Source organism: Entelurus aequoreus, linkage group LG20 (assembly GCF_033978785.1).
Source record: "Entelurus aequoreus isolate RoL-2023_Sb linkage group LG20, RoL_Eaeq_v1.1, whole genome shotgun sequence".
NCBI classification, from domain to species: Eukaryota; Metazoa; Chordata; class Actinopteri; order Syngnathiformes; family Syngnathidae; genus Entelurus; species Entelurus aequoreus.
Window position 1 is genome coordinate 19,093,840 of NC_084750.1, and position 19,034 is coordinate 19,112,873.

The 19,034-nt window shown below is 38.4% G+C and overlaps 2 protein-coding genes across 4 annotated transcripts in view; one reads left to right on the plus strand and one right to left on the minus strand.

Moving 5' to 3' along the window:
* LOC133636001 (up-regulator of cell proliferation-like) overlaps positions 1 to 19,034 on the plus strand; it is a 112,515-nt gene that overhangs the window by 32,446 nt on the left and 61,035 nt on the right. The gene's annotated exons all lie outside the window — the stretch shown is intronic.
* Positions 5,405 to 11,869, minus strand: LOC133635619 (up-regulator of cell proliferation-like). Its single transcript, XM_062028846.1, has 3 exons — positions 11,837 to 11,869; positions 11,591 to 11,654; positions 5,405 to 10,237 (listed from the first exon to the last, which is right to left on the minus strand). The coding sequence occupies exons 2-3, from the start codon at positions 11,625 to 11,627 to the stop codon at positions 5,595 to 5,597; spliced, it is 4,680 nt and encodes a 1,559-aa protein (XP_061884830.1). The 5' UTR covers positions 11,628 to 11,654; positions 11,837 to 11,869; the 3' UTR covers positions 5,405 to 5,594.

The window sequence follows — 19,034 nt, forward strand, 5'->3', positions numbered from 1 at the left end:
CTGATTTCCGTAGCTCCTCATTGGATCTCTTTAGTTCTTCCATGTCTCTTTTGGTGGCCATTGTTAATGATAGCTGCTAGGCCTCTGTTGAAGCCTGGAGCCGGCCTGATGATGGCTGCTGGGCGATGGCTGAAGCCTGGAGCCGGCTTGATGATAGCTGCTGGGCCTCTAGTGAAGCCTGGAGCCGGCTTGATGATAGCTGCTGGGCCTCTAGTGAAGCCTGGAGCCGGCCTGATGATAGCTGCTGGGCCTCTAGTGAAGCCTGGAGCCGGCTTGATGATAGCTGCTGGGCCTCTAGTGAAGCCTGGAGCCGGCCTGATGATGGCTGCTGGGCGATGGCTGAAGCCTGGAGCCGGCTTGATGATAGCTGCTGGGCCTCTGCTGAAGCCTGGAGCTGGCCTGAGCTGGTGGAACAGGCTGGAGCTGCTGGAGGCGTAGAAGCTGCTGGTATCCTGGGCCTGGTGGTGTTAGCAGATCTAGATGCTGCTCTCTAGTGCAAATGCATACAACAGCTGGCCTGTCCTGATGGTGGTAGCTGCTGCTGCTGCTACTGAGGCCCTGGCCTGGCTGTGCTGGTAGCTGCTGCTGAGCTACCAGCACAGATTAATAAGAGTCTCAAACAGTAAAAACCATCCAACTCTTTTCTTTGCATATCCACTTAAATTAGCACTGGGTGGACAATTGGTACTTTGAATAAAAGTTGTATATGTCTAAAATACAAAATTATAGACAAAACTGGTTGAGATCAGCTCAGACCAAACACACACAAACATTGTGTGTATAAACCGTGCATCACTTGTCGCTGTGCACCTTCACTCGCAGGTTACACACGGACAGACGCCCATAAATAATACTTTTCAAAATAAAAGCAGCACAGTTGTATTGCGCGCAGGACATAGATGTTTTTTCCACTTTATTTTGTAGTGATTGCAGCTGTTCACATTCACTCACAATCACGCACACGCATACGTCGACACGGAAGTAATACAAATAACGATTTTCAAAACAAAAGCAGCACCATTGTATTGCACACTCGACATAGATACTTTTTTAAATGTATTTTGTAATTTATAATTGGCCTCACGCGGGCCGGACAGGGACGCACAAAGGGCCGGATGCGGCCCGTGGGCCGCAGAATGCCCAGGTCTGATGTAGACATTAACATGTCGTTCATAAAGTTAAAGTACATATGATTGTCACACACACACTGGGTGTGGCGAAATTATTCTCTGCATTTGACCCATCACCCTTGATCACCCCCTGGGAGGTGAGGGGAGCAGTGAGCAGCAGCGGTGGCCACGCCCAGGAATCATTTTCCATTACCTCCCAGCAGGGAGGTAATGGGTCCCATTTTTATAGTCTTTGGTATGACTCGGCCGGGGTTTGAACTCACAACCTACCGATCTCACTCTAACCACTAGGAGCATAATTGATTTAGTTATCAAACCATTTGCATACATTTGTAATCTGGCACTCACTAAAGGAAAATTCCACAGATCATATAAAAATTGCAAAAATAGTACTACTTTACAAAGGCGCAAATGAACAAGAGTACCCCAATTATGGACCAATAACACTGCTTTCACAGTTCAACAAATCTTACAGAAATTGTTTGCCGTTAGGTAAATGCATTTATTAATGCATTTACTTTAAGAAATAGTCAACATGGAATCTGTCCTAATCACACCACAACAGCAATAACTGATTTAGCAGAAGACATTTAAACTGCAAATGATAGAAAACAATATTTAGTAAGTCGTTTTTTTTACTTGAAGGACAGAAAAAAGTTGTTAGAAGTAAACATTAAGAAATCTGCCTTACATAATATTAGTTGTGGAGTACCACAAGGATCAGTCCTTGAACCTAAACTGTTTCTCATGTACGTCAATGATATTACCATGGTTTCTGAACTGTTTAAATGTATTTTATTTGTGGCACAACCCTATTTAGGTCAGGACAAAATTTTACAGATGTGTTAAAAGCTGTTGAAAACTAATTTATCAAAATGAAAAGATGGTTTAATGTTAGCAGATTGCAGAGGTGTGGACTCGAGTCACATGACTTGGACTCGAGTCAGACTCGAGTCATGAATTTGATGACTTTAGACTCGACTTGACAAAATGTAAAGAGACTTGCAACTCGACTTAGACTTTAACATCAATGACTTGTGACTTCACTTGGACTTGAGCCTTTTGACTTGACATGACTTGCTACTTTCCCCAAAACCCAAAGCTTAAAAAGTTATTTGGGAGCGCTCCGTAGCTTTCATTTTGTACGTGTCTGTCTATCAGCGTGTGTGCTGCCTGTCAGCTGGTGTGCTGTCAGTACAGTACATCAAATTAGTAAAACGTTGTTTTCATCACACAGCATTCATCCAATCAAATTGCAGGACAACCACCGAACATGAGTTGTCAAACAATGCGGCAGTGAGAAACAATTATGCCAAAGTTGGTTTCGTTCGGGTATAAAAACTACGACTTGGTCAACAAAAAACGAATTGCGTATGCAAATCACGCAGTTCGAATATTACAGACGGAGACGCAACAAATTCCAACTTCGTTCGACATTTGAAGTTGCCCAAAGAAGGGTAAGTTTTGAATGTAAGATAACGTTTATTGGCTAAGTAACATGACTTTTATTTGCTGTGTAGTTAAATCAGTGAGGCTGTAAACTCACTGCTAACGTTATAACCATAGACATCTTATAAGGGTACGCAGCATCGAGCGCTACTGCCTACTGGTGCAGACGAGACGCGGGGCCGCCATCTTGGAGTGGTGATCCGCTCCACTCAGTGCAATTCATTTGTCAGGAGCAATGAACTGTCAGTGCATTTAATTCATTTTACCTCACTGAATACCACTGATTTTAACGCGGTTTTTTGTCATACGTGTAGCTATGATAACGGACACATGTTTTGGCAAGTTTTATTATTCATAGTTTGCTTAACAGTAATATAATATTCTTATACGCTATAAGTGACCAGACGTCCGAGATCAAAACTGGGAATATAATCCCAGAGAAGGGGGAAAAAACGGTAAGCTATTTTTAAATTGAAGAAACAATATGATTAGGTTATATATACATGCGTATATCCTACATAAACAATGTATGAATACATTAGATATCTATATATTTTAGGGACCTATAGGCTGTAACTCTGTTGCTGCAGCAGCAGAGAGTTTATTCTGTCTTGACACTTTGTATTGATATTTTGTATTACATTCTTCCCTTAAATGATCATGTTTACAGTGATTGTTATGTATGTATTTTTTATGTATGTCGCTTTGGATAAAAGCGTCTGCCAAATACTTAAACATATATAAACACCTGAAAGTCTTTATATCAGCTAAAACCACCAATTTGTTTCACTACATTCAGAATAAAACCAAATGCTGTTTTACCCAACAATGTTAGTATTTGAATATTGTTACTTGAAGACTTATTCCTGGTTACAATTATACTGTTAAGAAAGTATTGTCTTATATTTTGCCTAAAATGAGAGTGCATCATAATCAGTGGCGGCTGGTGAATTTTGTTTTAGGTGGGGCTGAAAGTTTGTAAACCAAACCCCTGTAGGGGCGTCATCCTCCCCCAGAAGATTTCTTTGTGATTCTCACATACAAATATTGAATATCTTTGCTCCTTCTCAACTCTGTGGTAATATTATTTTCATAAAATACAACCAATAGTATGTTAATGTTTGTTTTTGCAAATGTGTTTATTCTGTAAAGGAATGAGTTAAATGTTTAAAATTGTTTAAACTATTAAAATTACTGTTAATAGTGCTATTATGAATTGCAATGTCAGCACTATTTTTTTTCTTGCAATTTCAAATGCACTTGTTTTAATAAATAAATACAGCGTTTTAAAAGCATACACAATCTGTGTAAAAATATTAGTCTGTGGTTAAAAGGACTTGAAAGGACTCGAAACTCAAAATGCAGGACTTGGGACTCGACTTGAGACTTTCCAGTCTTGACTTTGGACTTGACTCGGGACTTGCCTGTCTTGACTCGGGACTTGAGGGCAAAGACTTGAGACTTACTTGTGACTTGCAAAGCAATGACTTGGTCCCACCTCTGGCAGATTGTCTTTAAATACTGCTAAATAGAAATGTATGATTTTTTTGTAGTAGCAGGAAAAGTGTGGATGCATCATTTGTCAAAAGGAGTTGAGAGTTAAAGAACAAAATAGATTAAGTTTTGGGGTATTATGATTTGTAATGAAAATTACATAAATGATAAAATACAAAGGTTAACATACCTATGACAATTGCTATTTTCCACAAAGTGAAGGAATTGCTACTTCAAAAAGCATTCTATTGTATTTATTTATTATTTTATTCATTATTCACTGATCGTTCCATAGCTCACATACTATATTTAAGTGTGGCGTAGTGCCTGTAAAACATATTTAGTTGTTTTTTTGGAACAGGTTTGACAATAAAATAAAACAATGTCAAACTCTTTATGGATTAAAAAATAAATAAATTAATGATGATGAAAATATATGACTGAGTAAAATTATGTCTTTATTTTTAGTTTATTTGTTGTGTCGCCTAGACTAGAGTACATTGAAAGATACTGTACTTGCTGTTCTTTTAAAATTAGGTGGAAGATGTATGGTTTTTTTAACTTTCCATTCATAATTAATGTTATGTTTTTTCTCTTTGATAGATTTTATTGAATGAACTAAAAATTAAAATTAATGAAATGAAAACAACAAACGCATAATCCATTTCAGAATATTATTTTGTACACATCTTTTACAAGGAAAAGTGGTCAAATGATGTACAGTACAGTATACCGTAATTTCCGGACTATAAGCCGCTACTTTTTCCCCTCGTTCTGGTCCCTGCGGCTTATACAAGGGTGCGGCTTATTTACGGCCTGTTCTTCTCCGACACCGACGAAGAGGATTTCGGTGGTTTTAGTACGCAGGAGGAAGACGATGACACAATGATTAAAGACTGACTTTTCATATACCGGTAGGCTGGTTATTTTGATAACGTACAGGTGAGCACTTTGTATTACTTTGCACCGTTGTATTATTTGTACTCTGCACGAATGCTGTTCGCCATGTCAAAGATGTGAAAGTTTGATTGAATGATTGAAAGATTTATTGTTAATAAATGGGACGCTTTGCGTTCCCAAACAGTCATCTCTGTCCCGACAATCCCCTCCGTGGTAGCAGGAACCCCTATATACTACGGTAATTACACATCAAAACCCTGCGGCTTATAGTCGGGTGCGGCTTATATATGGAGCAATCTGTATGTTCCCCTAAATTTAGCTGGTGCGGCTTATAGTCAGGTGCGGCTTATAGTCCGGAAATTACGGTATACAATGTTTCATTTGAAATACAAGTACATTATTATTGATACTATCATAACATAATCGACCTTTTAAAATGTGGCAATAAATTACTTCTGTTGTCATTGTTTATTTGAATAACACAACATTTCTTCTTCAATAAATGACAATCTCTGAAAAGGTAACATCTGGCGAAAATCATAACCATGTGTTATGAATATTACAACTGTAAACAAATGTTACACCGTGCACCAGGTTTACTACTGTTGCCAATGCAAAATATTAACGAATGTTAAAAGTATCCTTCAAACCCTTCAGGGCTTGCTCCTTTGTGATACTCTTCCAGGCTTCCGGAACCTGAGCTGGCTTGGCGCAATACTCTTTAGCAAAACTATCATTATAACGTACCATTACGAACTTCCAGTAATCAGACGCTTCCATTGTGGGGTCTGGGGGAATGTACCAGTCGGAAAAGAGTGTACTGTAGTCTCTGTATCGCACGACTTCCTCTGTAAGCATGAATGAACGAGTACTTTGAACATTGTTTGTACATAGAGATATATTCAATTCTTTAGTCATACTGTTTCTCCATGTTCCAAGCCCCTGTGGCCGATGGACAGATGCGTAATGTTTTTTGTGGTTTTTGCCGCCAGCCTCACAAGAGATGTTACAGAATGGACACTGCTGGCCGCATCCGAGTACCCTCTTGAAGAGCACATCCTGTGGTTTTACTGCAAGTTTATTCAAGGTTTCAGGTATGTCTTCAGTGTTGGAGAATTCCACATGCAGTGTTTCCTTTAACGACTTTAAGGATGCAATACATTTTTGTGTGAATGAATGCACCGGGGATTTGATCTGAAACAAAACACGTTTTTCAGCCTCCTCGGATATCGTGATGTCTTTTATCAGATATAGGCGCATTTCGTGGACGAGATTTGTAATACTCTCAGTGTCATCAGATTGCTTTTTTAAGGCACGTTTCAATGCTTTTAATATTTTGTTAACAACGACCTCGAAGTTCTGCAGCTTTAATTCGCACAAAGTATTGTCTTGCAATTTTTCTAAGATGTGCGCAAATATCCACTCTTTGACGTACATTTCATACTGAGATATGTACTTGAGAAAAGCTGTGAAGTCATCTTTCAGCAATAACTCTTTCTGAATGTTGTACTGGAAACGAGAGCGTGAACTGAACTGCATCGATTCGCAGCTGGTCAGAATGTTATCTACAATGTCGATTCCCAATGTTCGGTTCATGTAATCTTCAATGGCAGGCTTGATACAAAACTGGACAAAATCGTTGGCTTTGCGTTGGCAATGATCTGTCTGTTTGTACAAATCCATAAAATCCATCAAATATTGATTCTTGTGCTTTTCCAGCTGTGTTCGGGGGTCATTCTTCAACAAGAACCTTTGCTGCATTTTGAGGAATTCTCTTGCAGCAATTCCACAAATGTGAAGTTTGATGTCAATCTCAAATGTTGTGTTTGATCCGTGACGATTGTAACCTTCGTTAAGTGATTTGTCAATCCTTTGCAGCAGATCTCTTGAGAAAGAATCATTATAATCACCATTGGACTTGATTTGATCAAAAACAAACTGTGTTTCTGTCTCAATGATGTCATCTGTATACATTTGGAAATCTGTCCACATGTCCTCATCTGTTACATTATGAGGGTCAACATGGTCGTGTCTTGTCTTAAATGTGCCAGTCCCAAAGCCTTGTAGGTCTTGAATATGCTGCAGTTTCTCATTTACATTTCGATTTGAGAAATTTTTCCTCAGCTGGGTGAGAATGGATGCAGGTATATCTTCATCTTTCAGTGCAGGTACATTGATAGTGGCAGAAGCCCACATTTTGTGAAACTCCTCTCGCAGTTGGTCATCGGACAGTCTGGTGTCTTTGCAGTCGCACAGAAGCTTCATGACTCTCTCTTCAATCCTGCCACGGTACTCTTGTTGTATGTCCAGTGCCTTTTTTTGAGCTATTTTGAGATCCAGGACTCTGTCCAATTTAGCATTCACTGAATGTCTAATCTCATTTGACACACTTGTGATATTATTGTAAAAGTCAGTTTTGTACTTCTCTATCAGCTTTACATTTCCGTCTCTCTTTCCATAGTAAAGTTTCTCTTTCATTTTTTTTTGTTCTATTTCTATTTCCTGAGCTAGTTCAGTTTTTTTGGCGGTGATCAATGAGTTCCATGTTTCCAGTCCAACTTCATTGTTGGCATTAACAATTTCCAACTCTGCTGCAGTCTGCCTGGAGAATATTTCTTTGTGCATCTCCCATTCCCACTGGAGGAACTCTTTGCACAGGTTGTCATAGGCGTGAGCCACAAGTGTGTTTCTGAAGCTAAAGATGAAGTTTTCATATTTTACTGATTTCCACAGACATCTCATCCATTCTAGAAGCTCTGGGATTGTTGAGGCTTCAAATTGCTTATCTTTTCCCACCATCTCCAGAAGATTCTTCTTGAAGTCTGATACAGCTTCACTGTAACCAATGTTCACTGGTGCCATTGGAGGGGTTCCATACCAAAGTCCTGGGATGTTCCAGTTGTTGTCTATGTCATAATCATGCACATCTGTGAACGCGTGAATCCCAGGTTGTCTCTCCATTTCAGCTGCAATCTTTGTCATTTCATTGAGTTTGTCCAAGAGATGTTGTCTTTCTGTCAGGTTTTTGTTGTGAGCAGAGACTTCGGCGACATTTTGGTGCACAAAATGACAAGTTGTCCTTTTCCCGATTTGTTTCATTCTCAGGAAGGCATGGACAACAATTTGCAGGACATCTTTCATTTCATTTGCATTCTCCATTGCAATGTTTATGATTGCAACATCACTTAAGCCGATGACAAAGGTGGCTAGCTGGTTGTCATGCTCATAACTATCTTCCATTTGCGCAAGATCAGGGGATTTCAGACCCTCCGTATCAATGAGGAGAATGAAGTCACAACCCAACTCTTGTTGTGCATCGTCTCCAACTTTGAGAAATAGCATATAAGCCCCTCTTGTACATCTGCCACTGCTGACCGCTAACTGAACACCAAACATGGTGTTGAGAAGTGTTGATTTTCCAGTACTTTGAACACCTAACACGGCTAGTACCAACAACCTGCTCCTTCCCCAGACCTTCTTGTGAAGCTCCATCAATACAGCTGTCACCCACTTCTCTGGGATGTTCGAAGCATCTCCATCTAAAAGTTCTAATGGATAACCATCCAACAGCATTTCAGCAGCTATGGCAGGTAAATGGCACATTTTACCCGTGGAATCATCCACATGCACAGATACTTCATAGTTAAGTCCCATTTCTCTCATGTAATGCTCCACCCCTAAAGAGCTGTCCACCAAAGCCTGATTAAACTCTGTAATGAGTTTGGCATTCTTCTTTTGGTATTGCTCTTTCAATTTGTTCCGCAGGCTGGTCAGTTGGTCTCTAGAATGGGTATTCAACTGGAATTTCATCCACTTCAAGAAAACATGTCTTTCTTCTTTGTCGCTTGTTGATAAGGTTGCAATAAAATCCTGCATTCCTTGGGACGTTTTTTTCTTGTTTTGCAACTTCCAAATGTGCTTTTTCTGTTCTTGTAGCTCAGCTTTTTGATGCTCAACCACATCACTGCCAAAATTACTGATTCTGCATTCCTCCTTCTCCAGTTCTGATAGTCTTTTCCAATGTTCCCCTTGCAGAGGAAGTTGTTGTCTTTTAAAGTCTGGTATGGTTGGCACACCGATACACCTCATGATCTCCTCAGCTGTTTTTTTCTGGTCAACAGTTTTGTTTTCATCCACTGCCAGACCTAATTTACCTGCCGTTGTGTGCATATTTGCAATACTCGTTGTGGTTTTTACATCACGGAGTGAGGTCTTGATGGTTTCACAAAGTCTCTTTGAAAACTCGGCTGTATTTACCGTGGGATTTTTGATTATGATACTGTTTTTTCCTATATCCAACTTTTGCAGTATTTTTTTGACGGACATCATATCCTCATTGATGCTCCCTTTGTTATTAACAACAAAATGGAGTTTGGATTTTGCATCGTGAAGAGCATTCAGAATTGTATCCTCTTTTTCTTCAACAGTGTCAAAGAATACAAAGACTGCATTGGACACTTCACAAAGGAAGGTGAACTGCATAAGTGACTCACAAATGTCTCCTCGCAAATTAGCAAGTGCAATTGGCTCTCGGAATGTGTCCATGTTTTCTTTTCCACAAGGAAGGAACCAGCAAACTTCCACCAAACCATTTGACAGTTTTCGAGTGAGTGCGCCCCCTTCCATGTCTCTGTGTATAAACATATTGTGATTCTGCTGGCCACGGCTAAGAATTTGATTTAAAAGCTGCGATTTGGATAGGCTGCAGTTTTTTAGCCTCACAAAAGAAAATAATGGAATTTTCGCCTGGACGATGTTGTCCTCAACAAATCCTTTGGATTCACACAAATCGTGCGGACACCACTCTTTGACAATTTCTCTTAGAGCCCATGACATCAGGGTACACTGACTGTTGTTGGTGTGGGGCAACAACAGAGGGACAGAAAACTGGCATAATGACAACTTGAGGGCCATTTCCTGCTGCAAAAAGCTGTCGGCACAAAGAAATAGACACACTATCAGGTCAAGAGGATGAACTGTAGTTTCTGAGAGGCCATCTTCTGTGTAAAGGTCCATTGATTTGTCAAGGTCCAGTGAGTCAAAGACAACATCAGTTTCCTCATGACTGCTAAACAACTGTGTGTAGTTCCTGCAACCAGCATTGACTTTGAACAGTTTTCTGAGGTAATGAAATGGTACTTCCTCCGCTGATATAACACTTTTTTCATTTATGCTGTTCTTGTTGACTTCCAGTAGAGACTGAAGTTTGAGTTTGTTCGGGTAATACTGCACGAGTCCAAGGTCGGAGAGGACATCCAACAGAACTGTCAAAGAGAAAGATTAGATTGTTTTAGTTTAAAAGGCTCATATCGTATTTCGCTGTTAACTTTTCATGATCGTTCTGAGGTGTGTAAGAAGTATTCATGATGAAAATTCGCATGAAAACATATTTTGGAAGCTCCTCAACATACAGGGTTTCCCCCAGATTGCCAATATTGTCACGGTGCATGCGCAATCCCTCTTGCCATCTGCAGCAAGTGCCGCCGGCAGCTCCTCTAGGAGCGCGCCGGGACACGCCCTGTCTAACTGTCTAATCAAAACATATTTTTGTTTCTTGTGTAGACAAAGTAGAGACAACGTGTAAAAATATAGCAACTATTTATTGTTTAAACGACACAATTAGCCTCCTGCATAGCTCAGACATACTATGGTGCCAAGCTTTTTAGGTAATGTAGTATATAGACATTTGCTTCCTAGTTTACATGTATTTATATATGTATTTAACCTTTATAAATCTAGAGTAACAGATTGTCTTTTGCAATGCAAAAGATGCAGCATTTACATGTTGGAAATGTTGACGTGTGATGATAATCTCTCTCTGTCTCTCATTTACTAACAAAAAATACAGCAATATATTGCTCTCAACAGTTCACAAATGCTCTTAACGTGCAGGGATAAATGTGTTGGAACATTAATTCATGTTTATGATGGACAAACCCTTTTCTAACGTACAACGACTGTCTGCAACTTGTGGAGAACAAAGCGGACAAGAAGAAAGCCTTAGGTGGCATTTCTTTCTGTAACCATAATCAATTATTATTAAAATAAATATAACTACATACAAGACAGTAAGCTAAGTAAAAATGAGCTCGGAGTATGTGCTTTTACTGCCGTCGTGTGTCTAATTTTAAGTCTGTGTTGTATAAAAAGAGTAAAACATAAATACAGTATTTGTTTTCAACCCTGCGCTTTTTGAGGTTAAGGTTAAAAGGAACACTTAAAACATTAAAACCAATTCCTAAAATCATAAGTTGTTTCAATGTTATTGAAATGAAAAAGTTTCAAAACACTGCAGCATTTTCTAAAAAAAAAAAAAGCCTGCCACAAATCAATTATCCAAACTGGAATTACTGGACTCAGTCTGCGCGATGTTTTTTGAAGCAACACATTGTCAAACACCCAGCTGTCTCATATTGCACTGCCACAATTTTGCGATTGCGCTTTCTTCAAAATGCTAAAATGACTAACACATTTTTGAGTCAATTGCCAAATGTCGTCTTCTCTCTTTGTAAAAGCACAGTGGAGACAGACTACTTTGTACAATATCAATACAACTAAATACTTTTCAAAACATCAGCATGCAAACATACAAGTATTTATTCAAAGTAGCACTGTACCTCTTTGGTCTGGTCCTTCAGTGCTCATTGTAGCCATGGTCAGACCTCTCTTGTCCTTAAATACCTTAAGACCACAACGATAATTCAGTTAGGTTTTTAACATTGATTTAAACCACCTATATAAACACATACAATGTTGGTGAATAAATAAAAAAAATCATGTAAATTATCACCATTCCTTTAAGTTTAATGTAAACATTTGTATTTGATTTACTATCATCGACACATCCATAAATATTCACCTACCTTCCATGTCAGCCAGAGGTATTCTCGGTCCAACTTCCTTCCGTGGTATTTAAAGGCAAGAAAATAGAAAGAGAAAGCATTTGATGATCCTGACACACCGGTTTATTGTTGAAGTGAATTAATTAACTCATTATGTTTTTCTTATGGTGAAGGTTTATATTCACCTTGGAGAATTAGAACCACCAAGTTTAAGTAAATAGACCAAATTTAAGTAAATAGTGGTATTTCAGTTTGAGCACATGAGATAAGGCCCCTTAGTTTGACATTCGCAGGTGGATTAGATCACTTCTCGTAGGAAAGAGGTCCTAAATGGGACTTCGAAATGCAAAAGTGATAGCCCTATCTTTGAGAAGATCAACGTCAACATTTAAGTTATGACTTAAAGCAGTTGTTTTCCAGACACTTACACACAAACGTCTCCTTTTATGGTCAGGGGGTGCTGTCCTGAATTAGCACACACCCAGAGACAGAAAGGAGGAATATAAAAACGGATGGTTTGGCTTCTCCAAGTTAGGAGTGCCTCATTTTCTTGACCTGAATGACACTCGCTTGTTACAAAGCAACTTTTGGTTCAGTAAAGCATCTCCGACGTCTCTTTTGATCCAGCCGCACTGTCGTGTCACCCTTCTGTCCGGACGAGGATGACAAGACCACAAATGCACATCATTATCTAAACTGTTGGTGGAGAACCCCAAGATGCAGAGATGGCAGGTGTAGGGCAGGAAGACATGACTTTAATAGGATAACAGGAGACAGGATCACAGGAAATAGGAACCAGGAAACAGGATAACAGGAGACAGCAAACCGTCATCGAGCCCCGACTGGAGGGCGAGGCAGGTATAAATAGCAGCCAGCTGGTTGACAACAGGTGTGCCAGGCTGCCAATCAGTAGCAGGTGAGGGGAAACAAGCAGGAAATGGAACCAAAATAAGAGCGCTGACAGGAAATAAACACCAACCATAGAAAACACAACCCAACGTGAATGTGACAGATCGTCACACTTTTTGCTGAAAGTAGATAAAAATAATGCTATTATTCTTTTTATCTACCTTTTGCTGACGGATGAGCTTCGGTTCAACTCCCTTCCATGGTAATTAAAGGGGAACGGCACTTTAAAATATATATATATATATATCATTCATTATCCCTATGTAAGACAAGTACCACATTCTGGTCACCTTCTGTGACCAGAATGTTTCTAACTTGTGTTTATTGTTGGAGGCTAAATTGCAGAGGCTATTAGGAATGGTTGAAAAGACGGTGTTGTATGTTGGAGACAGGTGGTGTTGCAGACCACCTCCTCTGTTCAACGATAGTGGATAGTTGAAAGTGTAGTCAGCATGAGGGGGCGTAGTAAGGAGGGCTTCACTTGCATTCAACAACTCCACCCCTTAAAACAAATAATTTTGAAGCAGCCAGAAAGTGGCCTAAAGAAAGGTCTTTATAGCAAAATCTATGCACAGTTCTGACCAAAGAACCATCATTACATAATGTGTAGATCAAAATGAAGTGTTTTAAAAATAGAAAAATAATCATATGACACGTTTTAAATTCCCATACTTCCAATAGTGGATAATACGATGCCAATATTTAAAGGGGCCCAATTACCAGAGGTGGGACCAAGTCATTGCTTTGCAAGTCACAAGTAAGTCTCAAGTCTTTGCCCTCAAGTCTCGAGTCAAGTCCCGAGTCAAGACAGGCAAGTCCCGAGTCAAGTCCAAAGTCAAGACTAGAAAGTCTCAAGTCAAGTCCCAAGTCCTGTATTTTGAGTTTCGAGTCCTTTCAAGTCCTTTTAACCACAGACTAATATTTTTACACAGATTGTGTATGCTTTTAAAACGCTGTATTTATTTATTAAAACAAGTGCATTTGAAATTGCAGGAAAAAAAATAGTGCTGACATTGCAATTCATAATAGCACTATTAACCAGTCATTTTAATAGTTTAAACAATTTTAAACATTTAACTCATTCCTTTACAGAATAAACACATTTGCAAAAACAAACATTAACATACTATTGGTTGTATTTTATGAAAATAACATTACCACAAAGTTGAGAAGGAGCAAAGATCTTCAATATTTGTATGTGAGAATCACAAATAAATCTTCTGGGGGAGGATGACGCCCCTACAGGGGTTTGGTTTACAAACTTTCAGCCCCACCTAAAACAAAATTCACCAGCCGCCACTGATTATCATGCATTCTCATTTTAGGCAAAGTATAAGACAATACTTTCTTAACAGTATAATTGTAACCAGGAATAAGTCTTCAAGTAACAATATTCAAATACTAACATTGTTGGGTAAGACAGCATTTGGTTTTATTCTGAATCCAGTGAAACAGATTGGTGGTTTTAGCTGATATAAAGACTTTCAGGTGTTTATATATGTTTAAGTATTTGGCAGACGCTTTTATCCAAAGCGACATACATAAAAAATAGATATAAAACAATCACTGTAAACATGATCATTTAAGGGAAGAATGTAATACAAAATATCAATACAAAGTGTCAAGACAGAATAAACTCTCTGCTGCTGCAGCAACAGAGTTACAGTCTATAGGTCCCTAAAATATATAGATATCTAATGTATTCATACATTGTTTATGTAGGATATACGCATGTATATATAACCTAATCATATTGTTTCTTCAATTTAAAAATAGCTGACCGTTTTTTTCCCCCTTCTCTGGGATTATATTCCCAGTTTTGATCTCGGACGTCTGGTCATTTATAGCGTATAAGAATATTATATTACTGTTAAGCAAACTATGAATAATAAAACATGTGTCCGTTATCATAGCTACACGTATGACAAAAAAGCGCGTGAAAATGAGTGGTATTCAGTGAGGTAAGATGAATTAAATTTGCTGACAGTTCATTGCTCCTGCCAAATGAATTGCACTGAGTGGAGCGGATCACCACTCCAAGATGGCGGCTCCGCGTCTCGTCTGCGCCAGTAGGCAGTAGCGCTCGATGCTGCGTCTACTTATAAGATGTCTATGGTTATAACGTTAGCAGTGAGTTTACAGCCTCACTTATTTAACTACACAGCAAATAAAAGTCATGTTACTTAGCCAATAAACGTTATCTTACATTCAAAACTTACCCTTCTTTGGGCAACTTCAAATGTCGAACGAAGTTGGAAGTTGTTGCGTCTCCGTCTGTAATATTCGAACTGCGTGATTTGCATACGGCAATTCGTTTTTTGTTGACCAAGTCGTAGTTTTTATACCCGAACGAAACCAACTTTGGCATAATTGTTTCTCACTGCCGCATTGTTTGACAACTCATGTTCGGTGGTTGTCCTGCAATTGGATTGGATGAGAGCTGTGGGATGAAAACAACGTAGATTTAATTTGATTGGCTGTTGTGCTGACAAGCAGCACACACGCTTATAGACACAGACGTATAAAATGAAAGATACGGAGCGCTCCCAAATAACTTTTTAAGGTTTGGGTTTTGGGAAAAGTCATGTCAAGTCAAAAGGCTCAAGTCCAAGTGAAGTCACAAGTCATTGATGTTAAAGTCTAAGTCGAGTTGCAAGTCTCTTTACATTTTGTCAAGTCGAGTCTAAAGTCATCAAATTCATGACTCGAGTCTGACTCGAGTCCAAGTCATGTGACTCGAGTCCACACCTCTGCCAATTACTCAAAACCAACTTTTCTTACCTATTGGTACGTCAGCAGATTAGCCATTTATGGTATAAATTTACCCAAACTGCTCTGCACGGGTCTGCCATTGTACTCTGAGGTTGAAGTCAATAAGCTCCTTCTTTTGCACTATCCTCTTGTGAGGCAGACTAGCTCGTACATGCACATGCATCCTCCACTGCTGTAACTTCTAACACAAAGTAGGACATCATTCTAACTTCATCTGTTAGTAGACTCGCTATGGAAGCACTAAAAACTACAACAAAGATGGTGGGGAGAAGACGCTGTAGAAATGTGGAGCCACGTAAACAAGACCGCCAACAAAGCGGTGCATCCTGAAGAGACGGTCACTTGAAAACAGTCTGTAAAACATAATCTTTGCAAAATTTTAACCAAAGAACCACCATAACATGTTATGCAGACCACAAGGAAATGATTTAAATGTAGTAAAAATCATAATATGAACTTTTTGATTTACAAAAAAACATAACTATCTCTGAGGTTTTAAAAATATGCTCTCTAAAAAGTTCAAAAGCAAAAAATACAATTTCTTTAGAATTCATAAAGAGGTGCTAGCAAGTCCTATTGCACATTTGATAAATGTTTCTACAAATCGGGGTAAATTACTATTTACATGGACGACTGCAAGAGTTACCCCAGTTTTTAAGGCTGGTGATAGCCAGCCTGTTGCCATTCTTAAGGAAGAATGGCAACAGCCTCTGTTGTTGCTAATACAAATCCAAATGAATAAACAAACTTCGTTCTAAACCCTTACTTTTATGACGTTGATGCCTTGTTACCAGTTATTCCAGTCCAGTTCTGAATTCTTGTCTGTTGCTCGACTCAGGATGCACTGAAATTGTTGCCATTGTTAGCAACGGTTGTTCCGTGTTCGGTATGGTGTTGTGTGATCACACATCCATGCATGCTTTTTGGAATTGATTTAGTTTACGCTAAACAGTTAAATGAATATGTTCATTACGTACCATGTATGATAATCATAGTACTTTCACATAGACATTCTTGCATTATTCACCTGAATACCACACAACATTATACTGTTGGTACTATTTCTACAGTACCTTCAGCAAAAGATAGAAACCTGTTCATCAGGATTAACAAATTCTTTCTGTCTCTATTTAATTTTAATTGCCTTTACATACATATATATATGGGAGTTTTGACCAATAATACTCCTGGCTGACATGGAAGTTAGGTGATTGTTTATTGATGTGTAAATGGTAGTAAATTAATTAATTGTATTATTTACATTCAACTTAAAGGAATGGTGATAACATGTTATGTTTTTATAGGTGTTTTAATACAATGTTAAAAACCTAACTGAATGACATTGTGGTCTAAAGGTATTTAAGGACAAGGGAGGTGTGAGGGACCATCAGACCATGGCTACAATGAGCACTGAAGGACAAAACCCAGGTACAGTCCTACTTTTAATAAATGCATACGTGAATGTTTGTATGTAGAGTTGTACGGTATACCGGTATTAGTATAGTACCGAGATACTAAAGGAATCATATTCGGTACTATACCGCTTCTGAGAAGTACCGATCCGCCGGAAGAGGTGCTTTAAGACATGGCTAGCTAGCTAGCGGCTAAAGTCCAGCCCCAGTCGGCAGTGTTTTAGCTACTTCTAAATCACTAATCATCGCCTCCATGGCGACAAATAAAGTACGTTTCTTACAAGTATCATCCCTGCAGGACGAGGAATAGCTAAACATGCTTCACTACACACCGTAGCTCACCGGTGTCAAAATGTACACAAACGCCATTGGTGGATCTACACCTAACATACACTGTAATTATACCAAGTACAGTAGCGTATCTAGTTGTCACTACTATGATTACGTCAATATTTTTTGGCATCACATCTTCTTTCGTTATTTTTTTAACTCAGTATATATGTCCCTGGACACATGAGGACTTTGAACATGACCAATGTATGATCCTGTAACTACTTGGTATCGGATTGATACCCAAATTTGTGGTACCATCCAAATGTAATGTAATAATGTATTTTAACAGAAGTGTAGATAGAACATGTTAAAAGAGAAAATAAGCAGATATTAACAGTAAATGAACAAGTACATTAATAATTCATTTTCTACCACTTGTCCTTAATAATGTAGACAAAATAATAGGTAGATAAATGACACAATATGTTACTGCATACGTCGGCAGACTAATTAGGAGCCTTTGTTTTCTTACTTACTACTAAAAGACAAGTTGTCTTGTATATTCACTATTTTATTTAAGGACAAACTTGCAATAAGAAACGTATGTTTAATGTACCCTAAGATTTTTTGTTAAAATAAAGCCAATAAAAAAAAAAATGTGTGGTCCCCTTTATTTAGAATAGTATCGAATAATTTTGGTACCGGTACCAAAATATTGGTATCGGGACAACCCTATTTGTATGTTGATGTTTCTAAAAGCATTCACTTGTATCGATATAGTACAAAGTTGTCTGTCACCATACTTTGTCTGGTGCTTTTACAAAGAGAGATGATGACATTTGGCAATGTTTTAGTAGTATTACCATTTTTGAAGCAGGCGTAAGTGCAAAACAATTATGGCAATGCAGTTTTTATTAGCTGGGTTATTGGTGTGTTGCTTAAAGAAAACATCAAGCAGACTGAGTCCAGTAATTCCAATTTGAACAACAATTGTACACACTATCAGTACCTTCAGGATTTTGCTGGCTTTTTCTGTGATCGTCGCTGCCTAATATGCCTGAATTCACGTCAGATTTTTCAGAAAGTTGCGGCACAAGTTGCAATGTTTTGGTGCATTTTTTAATAATAAAGAATCACCTTATAATTTTATAAATTTGTTTTCTGTTGTCTGTCTATCTGTGTTGGCCCTGTGATGAGGTGGCGACTTGTCCAGGGTGTACCCCGCCTTCCGCCCGAATGTAGCTGAGATAGGCTCCAGCACCCTCCGCGACCCCAAAAGGGACAAGCGGTAGAAAATGGATGGATGGATGTTTTCTATGTTTTAAGTGTTTCTTTTAACATTAACATCCAAAAGCATGTTATTGCAACATACATTTGAAAACAAATACTGTATTGATGTTTTACTTGTTTTATACTGCACATACTTAAAAGTAGACACTTGGCATCAACAGCACATACGCTCAGCTCATTTTACTCAAATTACTGTACTGTAATAACAAGTCATAATTAATACTAGTAATCATTAATTAATTATATCTATTTGTTGTCTACCCGTTGCAGACATTCTCTGTGTATGTTTTACGCTTGATAAGGTTTTAATAATAAAGAATCACTATATAATTTTATGAATTGGTTTTCAATGTTTTAAGTGTTCCTTTTAACATTAACATACAAAAGCATGTTATTGCAACATACATTTGAAAACAAATACTGTATTGATGTTTTACTTGTTTTATACTGCACATACTTAAAAGTAGACACTTGGCAGCAAAAGCACATACTCTGAGCTCATTTTACTTAAATTACTGTACTGTAACAACAAGTCATAATGATTACTAGTAATCATTGTGAGT

What these genes read in the sequence shown, in the direction of transcription:
- LOC133635619 (XM_062028846.1), bottom strand. Translation starts at nt 11,627, where the DNA reads ATGGCTACAATGAGCACTGAAGGACCAGACCAAAGAG. An exon ending in TGAAGGACCAGACCAAAGAG is followed by an intron (nt 10,238 to 11,590) that starts GTACAGTGCTAC and finishes TCTCTTTGACAG; the next exon opens with TTCTGTTGGATGTCCTCTCC.